This window comes from Hyalella azteca, unplaced genomic scaffold, assembly GCF_000764305.2.
Source record: "Hyalella azteca isolate HAZT.00-mixed unplaced genomic scaffold, Hazt_2.0.2 contig6974, whole genome shotgun sequence".
NCBI classification, from domain to species: Eukaryota; Metazoa; Arthropoda; class Malacostraca; order Amphipoda; family Hyalellidae; genus Hyalella; species Hyalella azteca.
In genome coordinates, this window is record NW_025937113.1 from 21,505 (window position 1) to 36,542 (window position 15,038).

At 38.7% G+C, this 15,038-nt stretch overlaps 1 protein-coding gene across 1 annotated transcript; it reads right to left on the bottom strand.

The window, feature by feature from the left end:
• Positions 1 to 1,197: 1,197 nt before the first annotated feature.
• On the bottom strand, positions 1,198 to 14,488 carry LOC108677821 (eukaryotic translation initiation factor 4E-1A). Its single transcript, XM_018166113.2, has 5 exons — positions 14,246 to 14,488; positions 4,014 to 4,153; positions 2,277 to 2,454; positions 1,940 to 2,082; positions 1,198 to 1,613 (listed from the first exon to the last, which is right to left on the bottom strand). Exons 1-5 carry the CDS (start codon positions 14,342 to 14,344, stop codon positions 1,499 to 1,501), a joined length of 675 nt encoding a protein of 224 aa, XP_018021602.1. The 5' UTR covers positions 14,345 to 14,488; the 3' UTR covers positions 1,198 to 1,498.
• Positions 14,489 to 15,038: the final 550 nt, after the last annotated feature.

Sequence of the window (15,038 nt, forward strand, 5' to 3'; positions counted from 1 at the left end):
GCACGAAACTAATGCAATTGTCGATAATATTAAAAGGTTTTCTATCCTTTCTCCCTTAGCAAATTCAATTGAATTTGACCAAATTCAATTGATATTAATTTATCAATTTACGAACCGTGGATTAAAGGCAGTAATCATACAGCACGGCTTGGTTGGCTAAAAATACAGACGTTCCATCAAATTCCTACATTAATAGATTTCTCCACATGATAGAGATCATTAACGTAGAAAGATCTAGTGTAAATACTTGCAATAAATAGCACTCCATTACAGAGACCACGATTTGATGGTCAAAAACCAGGACTGCAGGAGTTTCATGCTGGAGCAACAGAGTACAAAACGCCTGAATGTTTTAGGACGTTTATTAGTTTCCAGATGGTTGTTTACAGAACATCAACGGGAAAACGAGGAGCCACACAACCACCTCCCAGTAGCCTAGACCCAGGCTTCCCAAAGCGAAGGCCTGGCAAAGAAAATACTGGGAAGGACTGGCAAAGAAAATACTGGGAAGGACTGGCAAAGAAAATACGACATAACAGCCAGCAAATTTCGCGGCCAACAGGGAAATTTCAGACACCCTAAACCAAAACAAAATTGAGACACTACACGTTAACAAGCATCAACGTGTCGAAGTTGCAATACGCTTGAACTGAATACTTAATACATACAGTTTTCTCTAAGTACTCCTCATCCGCTCGAACGCAAAAGATTAACTCCAACACTAAGAAGAAACAAAGAGGATTGACTACTTCAGAACTACTTGCACTATCTTAAAAAACGAGATTTTAGCTCATAAGGCAATTAGAGGCTAAAATTATCAACTTTCTGGCTATATTGATCGCAACAAAGGATTTTAATGAATCTTGGTAATGCGGTCAGCCAAACCACAACATTTAACGAGACCAGTTTGTACCGCAAAGAGTCGAAGCCTAACACGGGAATTCAGAACGAAGTCTGTGATGTACAACATGCAACCTGCACGTGTATCAATTGTAGCAGATGTTCTGGACAACAAATCGAGTTGTCTGGCTAATGTTCATGTGCAGCAGATATAGCTTCATCACTCTACTTACTCTACTACATTATCCATAACTCAACTTACATGTGCGCTGCTCGATTTTTCCCCCAAGATTGTTCCACAGAGTTCAGTCACAGTGTTAGACCGTTGGAGCAGTCAGAAGTGATGCAGGATCAAAATGCCACAACGAAATTCCTTTATTTGATACAAAGTCACAAAAATGAATCAGAATCGTAAGTCGCTTCCATGACATTAGCACAAGGTTAACACTGAACACATTAAATGAGGGAATAAACAGATGAGAAACGAGAAAATTACTAAGCAAAACAGACATGAAACAGAAACATAACTACACTAGAGAGAAAGGTAAACTAATGTTACAACCACACGCGAGAAAAAATAAGTCTCATTTGTATGAATATTAAAGACAACGAGAAGAGCACAGTAAATAATAATTAATTGAAGTGGTAGCGAGAGCGCTTATAAACTGTAGAGAGATCTCAAACTGGAGTTTCGGCTGGTGCTCTTGTTCGAATGCACTGTGTAATCGATGGTAGTGTTCGGTGGGATGCCCATGCATCGCTTCATCGCCTTCCTGCAAAACGTTGAAAAATATTCAGCGGTAAGAAAGTGGTCAGTTCTCTACTCCTCATAGCAGAAGCATAAACTTCTCCACAGCAACGTCCCTTTCCATACCAAACCTTTCCCATTTTGAAACGGGGTTCCCGACTAGCTAGTCTAAAAAGTTAGTTTGAAACAAATATACATGTCTCATATGACTAGTCATATAGAAACGTCAGCACCAACGCAAAATGACGGTCTTTATTGAATGCGATTTCATAGGGAAGCAAGTAGAGAGAAAATTCAGATTAATGATAGATGAAATGGTGAGTAGGAAACATCGTAGCAGTTATAACGCACCCGGCTTTCAAAATAGCCTCAGGCTTCTTGGTTGGGGCGCACCACAGACAAACTCGGTCCTGCTTCATCCTGAGACTGACGACGGCGCCTGTTATCACGTTGTTGACATACTCTTCCTCATTCTCACCAACCATCATCATGATCTGTGATAAAATTAACCACTGAACAATTTGACTCTTCTTATGCACTTTATACATAAAATTAATTCAACACGATTTCACGGCCCTCTTTGTGACATGTGATCCATAATTCGCACAATAAGGCTCAATATAACTAAACTAAACGCACTTCTTTACATCACGGCAATGAGCCTGTAAGAATAGCAGCATCTGCTTACCAGTTCCAGCCAGTAATTATCAAGATCAGTAAAGCGTTGATGCCGAGAAGTGTTGAGCGTCCACTTGCCACCACCGGTGTTGCCCGAGTCTTCCCATGCCGGCAAGATGCCATTCTTGAACAGCGAATAGTCAAACCCAATCTTGAGCTTGCTGGCATTCTCTATGTGGTTGAACAATCTGAAACATAACGGACATCAGACCACAATCATTAATATTGAATACAAATATAATGAAAATGTATCCGTTACAAGTGATTTTGTAAATGCAACTACATTATTTTGCACAGATATAGATGTTTTAGTTAAATGGTAGGTGAGAAATAGGATAAAAAGACCATCCATGTGCGTATTAAGATGTAGTACCATTATATCTGTGCTGAAATCAAAAATATTTCAATTTCATAATAGAATAACTATCACAGAGGAGAGGAGAGGAGATAGATATTACAGAAGACAATTGAATCAAAATATGGTAAGTATAAGTTACTTACTAGGTTTTGTAAAAAAATAATCACAACTGGATTCCTCTTAATTTAAATTTCATATTCTCAACACATTAAGTGTTATACAACCCATCTTACTTGCCAGATAGTTTATAAACAGCCAAGACAGCAGGCAAAAAAGGCCTAAAATTCATTATGTACTAGTAAATTTGTAGGTTCTGCTGCAAAAATTCAGTTTTCTTCTGGACTTTTTAAATTTAATAAGGGAGTACCACCTTCATAAATTTCTGCCAACCAAGGCACTTGAAAAATCTAAATTGTGGAATTTGTCTGGAAAAAACAACATTGCAACCCACTGGTAGGTCATGTTGCACTCCATATGTTAATACAAACTCAGAAATTTCAGGACCCTAACCCTCTTCACGCAAGTGTAGTATTACTACACTCATGTGAGTAAAATATTTTGAGTAATTACACTATACTTTATTTATATTGTATATTACTATTACACACCCCCCTTAGTGAATAAATATAATAAGCTCAGAAATTACCCAACATTCAATACAATCAAATGCATTTGGTCAAGATGTTGCATCACCATTTTGAATAACTGTTGTTGGATAGATACCGATACTTGAAGCAATCCGTTGTTAAGTGAATACCAGTTACAAGTATATTATATTAGCTTATAATCTTATGTTACTATCAAGTAAATTGACTGTTCAGATGAAACTAACTGGCGTTTGGTCAACTGCACATTGTGAACACGTTTCCTGCCAGTCCTAGGGCTGAGCAAGGAGTAGTTGTAAGAGGTAGAGCCAAAAAAAAGATAGTGATCAGAGTATTAAGTAGCCTGTTAGAGCACCAGGAAATGTTACAAATTTATTATTGTTTTGTTTAGTAAGGAGTTGACACAGATGGATGAGTAGATATTCCCTTACCAAAAATAAAATAAGATTTTAGAGTTGTGATTAATGTACCTAGTTGTATTATAATAATGGTCTAAGGAAGGTGCCATCAGTTATCATATTCTAGATGGGCAATTTTTATCCCACTCAAGATATTGGCTCTAGTCAATTCTCCACCAGTAAACTTGATGCAAGTGTACATCTTTCATTTATTTCTAGCTATTAGCAGGAGAAAATATATAATAAACCTACAAAAATGCTGTCTATAGTCAGAGATATTAATAAAAACAACTACACTAATTAGCACCAAATCCAGGACTAGGTCAAGAAGGGAAACAAAAACACAAGTGCCACTAGTTTCTGATGGAAATGAACATAATACTCACGCCCAAAAGTCTTCAACTGTATTGAATGATGCAACCACAGCTTGGGACTCCTGCCAGTTGAAGTTTCCACTCTTGTCATTGATGAAATAAAACAAGGTCCAGGTGCTGTTCAGAGGGTGCTTCAGGACTGGCTCAGGATCCTGTGGAGAGAAAACATCCTCAATTGTAATTAATTTAGTATGCCTTTTCTATTTCATAGGCTCTGTATTGGTAAAAACTTTTGGTGGTGCTGAGCAACCAGGGGTTAGACTAAATAAGGGAAACACCTGAGAAATCCAAAAAATATATTTTAGTATGGTGTGGGTCCACCATTTGCAGCAATTACACTCATTGTTGTTGTATTTGACCCTGACTTGGATGGCCCCAGAACTGGGTCTAGGTCCCGCCTTGTGCCGTGAAGTGAGGCGGGGCCTAGACCTAGTTCTGGGACCAGCCAAGTTGGTCGCCCCAGCAAGTCAGCACCCTTGCGTCGTTTACAGGGTCTGCCCAAAGGTTGCCCACCGACAGGGATGTGGGCATTTCAGGGCAGGAGAAAAGATGAATGGTGTCGTGCATGTTTGATAGACAGAGTGGGCCAAGTGGAGAAGGGTATGTGGCAGGGTCTATTTTATTTAGATGAGAGAAGTAGCAGTGATTTGTTTGTGTGAAGTTGAGCAAGGTTCCTGTGTGCAGGTCTAGGTAGGTTAATTTCAGATAGGTGGATCTGTGGTGCAGGGATGTTTAGAATTTTATAGTGAGGAAGGGTTGCAAGATAGTTTTCTGTGATTGTAGTGTGGATGGTTTCGAGATTTGTTTGTTTGTGTCTTGTGTGGCTTGTGCAGGTGGAGTATCCAAGTTGGTGGTGAAACCTGAGTTGTGGAAAATGGCTTGTTTCACAAGACAGTGTGGGGGTGGCTGAAGGGTCAGGGTATGTAGTGGGTGGGTTGGGTTTTGTGCTTTCTGTCTGTGTTGTGAGGCGTGAAGTTTGAGGTGTTGTGTTAGGGGTAGGAGTTTGGTTTCTTGGTGAAGGTGGTGGATGTTGGTGTCTGCGGTACAGCCTGTGGCTATCCTGAGTGCTGCGTTCTGGACTGTTTGGAGTATGTTCATGTGCATGGGTGATATAATTGGTGACCAGGATGAGTTTGTGTATTCGAGGATTGGATGCATGATTGTTTGGAATGTGGTTGTGAGTAGTTCTTTTTGTTTTCCCCATTGTGTGGATGTAAGTGATTCGATTATTTTGATGGTGTTATTTGTTTTGATGTGAGTGTTACTAATGTGTGTGCTTAAGGTGATCTTTGGGGAAAAGGTAAGTCCAAGTATTTTAGGGTTGCCTACTGTTATAATGAGCGTCTTATTAATATTGAGATTGAGTTGTGTACTATATTTGGCCGGCTCAGGTGTGAAAAGAGTGGCAGTGCTTTTTGTTGCATTGAGTTGTAGTTGGTTTTCTGTGGTCCAAGTGTGTATGCTTTGTAGGTATGGAAGAAGGGTTTGTGCAGCAGTGTTATTGTCTTAGTAGTCGGACAAGATTGTTATGTCATATGCATATGTAATTATTTTAACATTGGTGGTGAGGGTATATCTGAAACGTATATGTTGAACAGTGTGGGTGATAGGACTTCGCCTTGTGGAATGCCTGTTTTGAATATTTTCTGTTTTGAATTGGTATTATTGACTTGTGTGAAGACTCATTTCAAGGTATTTATTCATACAAATTGTGAATTATTTTCAAAGGAATTTAACCATTATACAGTTAAAACTCCCACTAGCTCTTTTATAATAAACATTGGTGGCAGGGAACAACCTCTGACTTTCATCTCTAAAATCAACCATAAATGCTCAAAAATATTCAAGTCTGGTTATTGTGGTGGCCAAATGAGATGCTCAACTTCATTAGAATGTTCCTTGTACAGTTTTTTACAAGTCCAGCTGTATGGATTGGGGCATTATCTTGAAAGAGGGCATTCCCCGCCAGAAATAGTGGTTTTACCATTGGATGAACTTGGTCCTCCAAAATTCCTAATTTTAGGATAGTCATGGTGATTCTTCCATGAAGAGAAATCATTGATGCACCAGATTTCCAAGAAAGAGCACCCCAGATCATCATCCCCAAAGATGTTTTATGGTTAGAAGGGGGCAGCTGGGATAAAATGACATTTTGGGTGTCTCCAAACATAAACTTGGCCATAGGTTAGAAATAAGGTAAACAATGATTTGTCAGAGAAAATTGCATTTTCCACTGCTCAAGGAACATAGCAATGATTGTTAGCATTGCTAGAGAAATGAACACTATAAATTTTTTTCAATTATTTTATGTTGAGCAAACCTAAACTTTATGTTCAACAGTAATTTCAACTTTAGTATTAATTAAACACCAATTTTTTTGTAATTGCATAATTTAGCTTCTTATTTAACAAGAACTAACAACACAAGCCTGACCACTTCTAAGCATTAGCAAGAGAAGATGCCTCAAAGTTTGGGACATATTTCAAAGTGCTAAATCAATGTGTTCAAAAGACATAGGGAAAAACTAGACAGTCTTTTTATGAGGCATGTACTATACTGCTTATTCCTTGCTGCTTATCACCTAAAAACTATATAATATATACTTGAGAGAACTGCATTTGAAGGGTTTGACAACTAAATTACATGACAAAGACATTCTGATTACCGTAAAATAGGGTAGTTTAGGCCACTTTTAGTTTTTTTAACAAAAACCCCCAAAACTCAAAGTTAAAAATGAAAAATATGACCCACAAAAAAGAGCTATTATTTAAAGCCTGTCATAGAACCCCATCCAATTTTTTTATTTTTAGTAAAATAACTCTAGGTTTTGGTGCATTGTAGTAGAACTCTTCTAGTTACGTATGCAAATGACAAATTTGAGGAAAATGTCATAGTTTGCAAATGGGGGCACCGCCACCAAATGGGAGAACTTAGACCACCTAATGTCAGCCCTGACGGCTGTAACATAGACCGGCTTGGGAATTAGTTTAAAATTACCATATACAACATATTTCATGTTTGATACACCTATTAATGTCTTCTCTTCATGTTTCAGACTCGAGTCTCATATATGGTAATTTTAACACAATTTCCAAGCCAGTCAATATTACCCCTTCATGGCTGACATTAGGTGGTCCAAGTTCCCCCATTCAGGGGCGGCGCTCCCCCATTTGCATACTATGACACTTTCCTCAAATTTGTCATTTGCATATGTAACTAGAAGAGTTCTACTACAATGCACCAAAACCTGGAGTTATTTTATCAAAAAATATAATTGATTTCCCCACTTGGTTTAAGATACCTACCCTAAGAGCTGGGGTAACAATAATCATCACTTTTCAGCGCATTTTCTCATTTATAGAAAAAATGCACTATTGTGCTCGCCATGTCCATCCATCGGTCTGTCTGTCTGTCCTTGACCTCAAGTTTTTGTTGAGGAGAAAATGAGCTCTCTGTCACTCACTGCAATTAGTACTACTGAGTTATATTCTTTTGAAATTACATAAAAACTATGAGAGGCAGGAGCCAGCAATTTCTGGTCAGTGAACCTAGAGTATAGACCTGTATTTTGCATATTTCAATTCAAGTTTAATTTAGCTAGTAAAAAATGGCATCATTTAAAAAAATGTCTAAGTAACCCCATTTTATGTTACATCAAAAGATGTGGTTCAATTTCATTTGTAGAATAGATGACTGGCAACAATATTACTATTGAAGGCTGACAACTAAGTGCTGTGGCAAGGTTATGAGCATTGACACTCTGACAGTACTGTCAAATTTCAGTCACAAGACGCAAAAAAAGAAGTGTAAAAAAATTCAGACTTTGCTACTATGCATTGCTATTTTTCAGAAGTCACCAGTGAAAACTTTTTCAACAGATGATTTTCCAAATTTGCAAGTCAAAGTGTGGAATTGTTGTGTTTTATAAAGAATAAATTAAGCAGAGGTCTTAAAAAGCTAACAGAAAGTGGGATTTAGTACAAGTACAAGCAGATGTGGAATATATTTGTACCTACCTACCTACCTCTTGAGCCATAGAGCTTTCCTGCCATTTTAGGAAGAGTGGCCTGCATGGTGGCATTCTAAATGCCTTCAAAATGCCCATGTCCCTCAGGCTCTATGTGATAGAGAAGTGCAGAGGTCAAAAATAGGAGTGCACTTGTTCCAATAGGCGTGGGATCATGGTATCCATGATACTTTGTTGGTCTACTCAAAGGACTTAAAATTGAACTTATTAGTCTAAAAAACTTTGCTTTCACAGCTTTGCCACTATGGCAGGGTAGCTGCGCAGCGCGCAGCTATCCTGCATTGTGCACTCCGTCTCCAATTGCAGTCAATTTAAGCAGAACAGCAGCAGCAGAACAGCAGCAGCAGAACAGCAGCAGCAGCACAACTTTTTAATAAATATGGCAACATTTTGTGACGTTTCATCGTTGCTGACGCGTAGTGAAGTGTTTTGAGAGTCATGTGAAGGCAACAGAACTTACGTAACGCATACGGTTTTTTTTATAGTTTTTCATTTCTCGATGCGTCCTTAATGTGTCGGAATATACCGCGTTTACCCTAAGTATCTTGGATACCAGAATTATCATACATAAGAAATCTGATAAAATCTCAAGTAAATGAGGAAATTAAAAATGAACTGATTCTAAAAAATCACTGGTTTGCCACCATGCCGGTACCACTACCAGCATTATCATACTTAAGAAATTATCTTAAATCTTAAGTGAATGAGGAAAGTAAGAATGAACTGATTCTAAAAAAGCTCTGGTTTGCCACTATGCAAGTGGGGCAGCAGCAGCACTAGAGTGCTTGTCCTGCTACTATTGTAGGGCAATGAGCGTGCTGCCGCTGCTCCCGGCCTGCGTGTTGAAACCATAACTTGTAGCCATCCCACTACGGCACTACCTCCCCTCTCCTCTTCCTAGGATTCCAACATGGCAGTGTCAGGTGATCTTCTATCACCCTCTATGTTATCATACGTCACCCTCTTATAACATGTTCTGTACCCACATGGTAGAGTCACACTCAGTGACGTCATCCCTGTTAAGGCCTATATATAGCTCGATCTGTGCACCGCTCATTAGTCGCAGCGGTACTGCCTAGCCGTCATCTTGCTAGCCGCTCCTCCAGCACGTACTTGTGCTGTCTGTCAATCCCCTTACTTCTGTACTCACCGAGCCACTTTATCAATATTATAAGAGATCTAGTGTTAACCGTTCGTTTCACTGATCCTGCCATAGTCATACTTGGAACTAATAGTATCCTGACTCTCAGTTACTAATCTATCAGGGGTCCCAGAAATAGACCCCGGACAGCAGCGAGTCTGACGGGTCTGACTGTCATAGTGATATTCCTACTAGATGAGTTAGTTTCTACCTCACTGCTTCTCCACACTCAGGATTATGTACGTTTTCAGGAAATTTTCCCGCGCATTTTGACTTTTCTTAAGCCATTGCTGCGCACAGTTGGCGCAACTTCTGGCCATCCTCACTTGTGCGCACAAGCGTCGGTGCAGCGCGCGCAAGCGTCTGTGCAGCGCGCACAAGCGTCGGTGCAGGCCGCAGTGCGCACATACATTTTGTCAAGGGACGAGAGACAGAAAACGTATAATACTCAATATGCATTTAATTATCCATCAATAATCTATGATTTTCCTTGATATGGAAATTTTGTGAAAGTAAAAATCTAGAAATTTATTTTCGAAGAAATTCTATACAAATTTCTTATTCGAACTGACAAACATCGTTTGTTTACCTTCCATAGACCGTCCAGACGTGAGGCAATATTCTGTCCAGACGTGAGGTAAGTGGTGAATAACCAAGTCCTCAGAAATTGGGCATATTAAGTAAACAAATATTAGTGTTAAATGACAGATTTTGCTTGTTCTATATATACCATTAGTGCGCTGATAGGGTTATTAAAGATTATACGGTTAATGAAAGGAGTCAGAAATAATTTCATCATTGTAATTAATGAAAAATAGTTTTGAGTGTGAAATCTTTTGTAAATAGAATATGTCTAGACATAACTGTCATTAGAAATTCTTAACATTGTCTCTACATCCTTTTTACACAATGCGTGGGACCGGTCCGACAAAATCGCGTGAGCGTTAGTGTGGGTTACAACGTGGGCCAGCCCAGCCCTGAACCTGCCCTACACCTGCTCTCCCTTTAGGTACGTTTTATTTACTCAATTTGTAAGCAATAATTATGAAATTAAATACATGGTTTCACATGCTTATTGCGCAGTCGCACCAATTTTTTACATTTTTACCTCATCTCCATTGCAAATAAAACAGTAAAATGGGTTTAAATGGGCAAATTCAGTCTTGTAGGTACGTTTTATTTCCTCAATTCCTAACCAATAATTATGAAATTAAATACATGGTTCTACATGCTTATTGCACAGTCGCAACGATTTTTGTTTTCTTTTTTACCACATATCCTTTGCAAATAAAACAGCAAAACGGGTGCAAACGGGCAAATTCAGTCCCGTAGCTACTTTTTATTCACTCATCAAGGGACCTCAAGGTTAGGTCAAGTCAGCAAAGACCATTTTTATTACTAAAAAAATAACTTGGAAGACTTAACCCAGTGGTTCACAAACTTTTTCAGGCTGGCACCCCCTTTGGCTCCCTAGTGAATTTCTAGCGCCCCCCACAGACACATATAAAATCAAGCGCCTCTTACTATAAAATTTAGTTCGCTGTAATTTTAGAAGATAAAGGTTAAACATAAATGTGTATTCACAAATAAGACCCCATTTAGTGAACCAATGTGTTTTTCAGCTGTTTTAATTGTTCTAGCACTAGAAACCTAGGACATCTCAGGCAAATTTACGGCCGGATTTGTGGCCAGTCTCACGACCAATCTCCAAATTCAGTTATCAAAGAATACCTTCAAACTAATGAACGCAGCTCAATAAAACTTGGAACATGTATTCATCAGAACTTAACGGTGACATTTAGCTTGCAAAAATTTTTTTTAATATTACTTTCATTTGTGAGTTATATTGCGATACACGCCGAAATTCGCAGTGATCAAAGATTTTCTTCCTAACTACCAAACAGATTTGAATGAAATTTGAATATACATTCCTAACTACAAAATGGTGTTTTTTAGATTGAAAAAAAAAATTATTTTACCATTGTTTCGCACGTATTGCTGTTTAAATCATGAATGAAACTCGCGAACGAAGACACAATTGAAAAAATTTTCACAAGCTAAGCATCACCGCTTGGTATTTAGGACTGTAAATTCAAAATTTCATCCAAATCTGTTCAGTATTTTGGAAGAAATTCTTTGATCACTGTGAATTTGGCCTGCAATGCCATATAAGTATGGCAAAAACAATTGAAGGCAAAATTCAAGAAATTTTCACAAGCATTACCGTTAGGTCCTAATGAATACGTGTACAAAATTTCATCAAGTTAAGTTTATTAGTTTGAGAGGTATTCCTTGATCATTGAATTTGGAAATTGGCCGTGAGACCGGCCGTTAATTTGTCGGAGATGTAAACCCAGGAGAGGTTAAAAAATATAACTCTGTCCCCACTGCAGTGAGTGACAGAGAGCTCATTTTATCGTTGACGAAAACGTGAAGTAACTGACTGACAGACAGGCGGACAGAGGTATTCCTTGATCATTGAATTTGGAAATTGGCCGTGAGACCGGCCGTTAATTTGTCGGAGATGTAAACCCAGGAGAGGTTAAAAAATATAACTCAGTACCCACTGCAGTGAGTGACAGAGAGCTCATTTTATCGTTGACGAAAACGTGAAGTAACTGACTGACAGACAGGCGGACAGACAGACGGACGGACATGGTGAGCACAATAGTGCATTTTTTCCATAAGTGAGTAAATGTGCTAAAAACAGATCTGGGTGAAAAAAATCGCTGGGAGTCATGTGCTGCACATGTTGTGTACAAATCGTCAAACACGTCAAACAAACGTTCGAACTTCTGACTTTGACTTTGGACTGCCGCCCCCTATCGCCCCCCAAAAGCCCTCTTCTTCTTTACTGCCCCCCAAAATCGTTCCATCGCCCCTAGGGGGGGGATATTGCCCACCTTGGGAACCACTGACTTAACCTAACCTGTGAAGACTGTTGACTTCATAATAGTTGTTTTATGTGTTTTTTAATGACCAGGCCCACGATCTGGTATTATTCTGGTATGGGCCTAGTCTGGTATTATACCGGTACCAGAAATGAATGAGTGTGGTATGCATCCTTATGTACCTTAGGTACCATGCCTTTTTACGTAAAAAAATCATCTTGCCTGTGCAAGAAGCATGTAAAACTGTGAATTTTATTTCATAACTATTGGTTACAAATTGAGGAAATGAAAAGTACCTACATGACTGAATTTACCCGTTTGCACCTGTTTTTGAGGTAAAAAAGAGAACAAAAATTGTCGCAACTGCGCAATAAGCATGTGAAACCATGTATGGTATTTAATTTCATAATTATTGGTTATGAATTGAGGGAATAAAACGTACCTAAAGGGAGAGCGAGCCAGGCTGGCCCACGCTGTAACCCACGCTAACGCTCACGCGCTTTTGTCCAACCGGTATGCATGAGTCTCTTGAAGCTATTCATATTTTATTAATGTTTGTTGTTAGTCTATATAATTAACCTTCAAAGTTGCAAAAAATGAGAACTGAATTATTTAAAAAGAAGTGCAATGCCTGTATTTTTATTTTCAATGGGTTTGCACCGCACAAACCAATTTCTCCAGCTGGGAGGATGTCGGGGACTCGGGAACGTAACGTATTCCTGACATTGACATTCGGGTTTGTACGATTTGCCAAAGTCAGTCCTTCGTTGGAAGGAACGAATCTCAAGCCACCTACGATGTCGGAATATAGGGTAAACGCGGTATATTCCGACATCGTAGGTAATTCTGTCACCTCTCCTGCTTTTCCTTTATATTAAGCTTTGTTTTAGTTACATGCGTTCATTGATGGTTGAAATGGTGACGTCATACATTTGCGTGTCAAAATACTGCAAAAACACTAGGTCTTGGCCATCTAGTGGGAAAATATTGAGATCCAAAGAGAGACAATGCATGCCACGTGGTGAGATCATCGAAAAATGTGTCAAATTTGACAGTTGAAAATGGAATTTGAACACGTGGATGTCGGCAATACGTATCAGTTAAATTTGAAGCGCTGACGCAATACGACTCACCACGTGTCGAATATTGCCAAATGCCACAAAACGTGACAGAATATAGGGATTTGGTAGGACCGTCTACTTATGGGACTCAAAAATGAACTTGAGGGAGAGTCTAAAAAACTCTCTGCTTTGCCACTATGTGGTAGGTTTCCATTTTAAAGGCTTTTTAATAAATATGGCAACATTTTGTGACGTTTCATCGTTGCTGACGCGTAGTGAAGTGTTTTGAGAGTCATGTGAAGGCAACAGAACTTACGCAACGCATAAGGTTTTTTTTCATAGTTTTTCATTTCTCGATGGGTCGATGCGTCCTTAATGTGTCGGAATATACCGTGTTTACCCTATTTCATAAGGGATTTAATAAATTTGTGAACAAAAATTTGCCATTTTCTCATTTCTCACCAAAGAAATTGGGGAAAAAACATTAGAATATGGAATGGGTGGAAATGGGTCAGACCATCAGATTTACTGAAATTTCTATCATATTCATTAGTGGCTTCTATCTAATTTTCTACTTTGGCTAATAAAAAGTGCCCAACACAGCCAACTGGGAGTCTGGAACTCCAATTTATTGGAAAATTGTCATTAGAATCTCCAAGATAGGCCTAGCAGTAAAAAAATAGGAAATTTCCAATCATGAGTCCACAAGTTAAGTAGGCCTACCAGCCTTTTTTGCCTCTTTCAGTTTCACTTGTGGCTTCTGCAAGCAAGTCCTTAATCATGGTGGCAAATGGTAGGTCAAGTCTCAAGTGAGTCAAGTGAGAAGTGTCATTCTGTGTCAATGACAGACTGATCGATTATCACATCACTCTTAGCTACTCTTATTATCTTAGGTATACCTAGACATACACTTACGGTGTTAGCTTTTCAAAATGATAAAACTCCAATTTCTAAAAAATTTCACCTGCATGGCTGCATCATTCATGAACTATCACTATCAGTAGTTGTAACTTGTAAGGCCACTGAGGCGGATTGTTAAATCAGTTGCTAAAATAAAAAGTATGAAATAATTCTATTCCGACGACGGTCACGTTCACAATAAAAAATAGTAAGGATGAACTTACAGAGATCAGAGCAACAGCACCCTCTTCTCCATTAGCAGCATCGTTTGTTGGGGAAACAGATTCGTCCACTTCATTAGTTAGTAACACTGTTTCACTCATTTTAAAATTGTGGAAAATCGGCAAAATGTTATCAGCAACAGACGTTGGAACGTCCTTTTCTATCTAATTTGTTGGAGTGAAGTCAGACCCAAACTTGCGTACGCAGAGACTTGCGGTGAAAGAAAGCCAAGATTACAGTCATACCGGAATAGTTTCACTCAACCGAGAACACACGAGAAAGTGTTCTCGTTTACAATGCAAAATCATTTCAGAACAGTTTTTTAATATAAAAAAATAACTTCGCTTATTAAATGAGTCAATAATAAGCTTAAGGAAGTTAATTACGAAAAATTTTCATGCCAAAATTTATTTCCATAACAGTAATATACCTCCTTCAGTGAATAATCGTTTAACGTTGAAATGAATATGAAACGTCAAAAAATCGATAACGAAAATAAAATCGAAAGAATTTTCGCGAGCTTATCATCACCGTTGGAAGGTTAGAAACGGTTATTCAAAGTTTCGTTCAAATCTGTTCAGTAGTTAGAAAAAATTCCTTGGGCACTGCAAATTTCGGTCCGAATTGCTTCATAACTCGCGAATGAAGGTGAAATGGAAAAAAAATTCATAAGCTAAACATCACCGTTTGGTCCCAATGAATGCGTGTACCAAGGATTATTGACCTACGTTCATCAGTTTGGGAGATATTTCTTGGCCATAGAATTAGGAGATTGGCCGTGAGACCGGCCGCGAG

What these genes read in the sequence shown, in the direction of transcription:
- LOC108677821 (XM_018166113.2), bottom strand. Translation starts at nt 14,344, where the DNA reads ATGAGTGAAACAGTGTTACTAACTAATGAAGTGGACGAATCTGTTTCC. An exon ending in GTGCTGTTGCTCTGATCTCT is followed by an intron (nt 4,154 to 14,245) that starts GTAAGTTCATCC and finishes TTCTCTCCACAG; the next exon opens with GATCCTGAGCCAGTCCTGAA. An exon ending in ATAATTACTGGCTGGAACTG is followed by an intron (nt 2,083 to 2,276) that starts GTAAGCAGATGC and finishes ATTTTATCACAG; the next exon opens with ATCATGATGATGGTTGGTGA.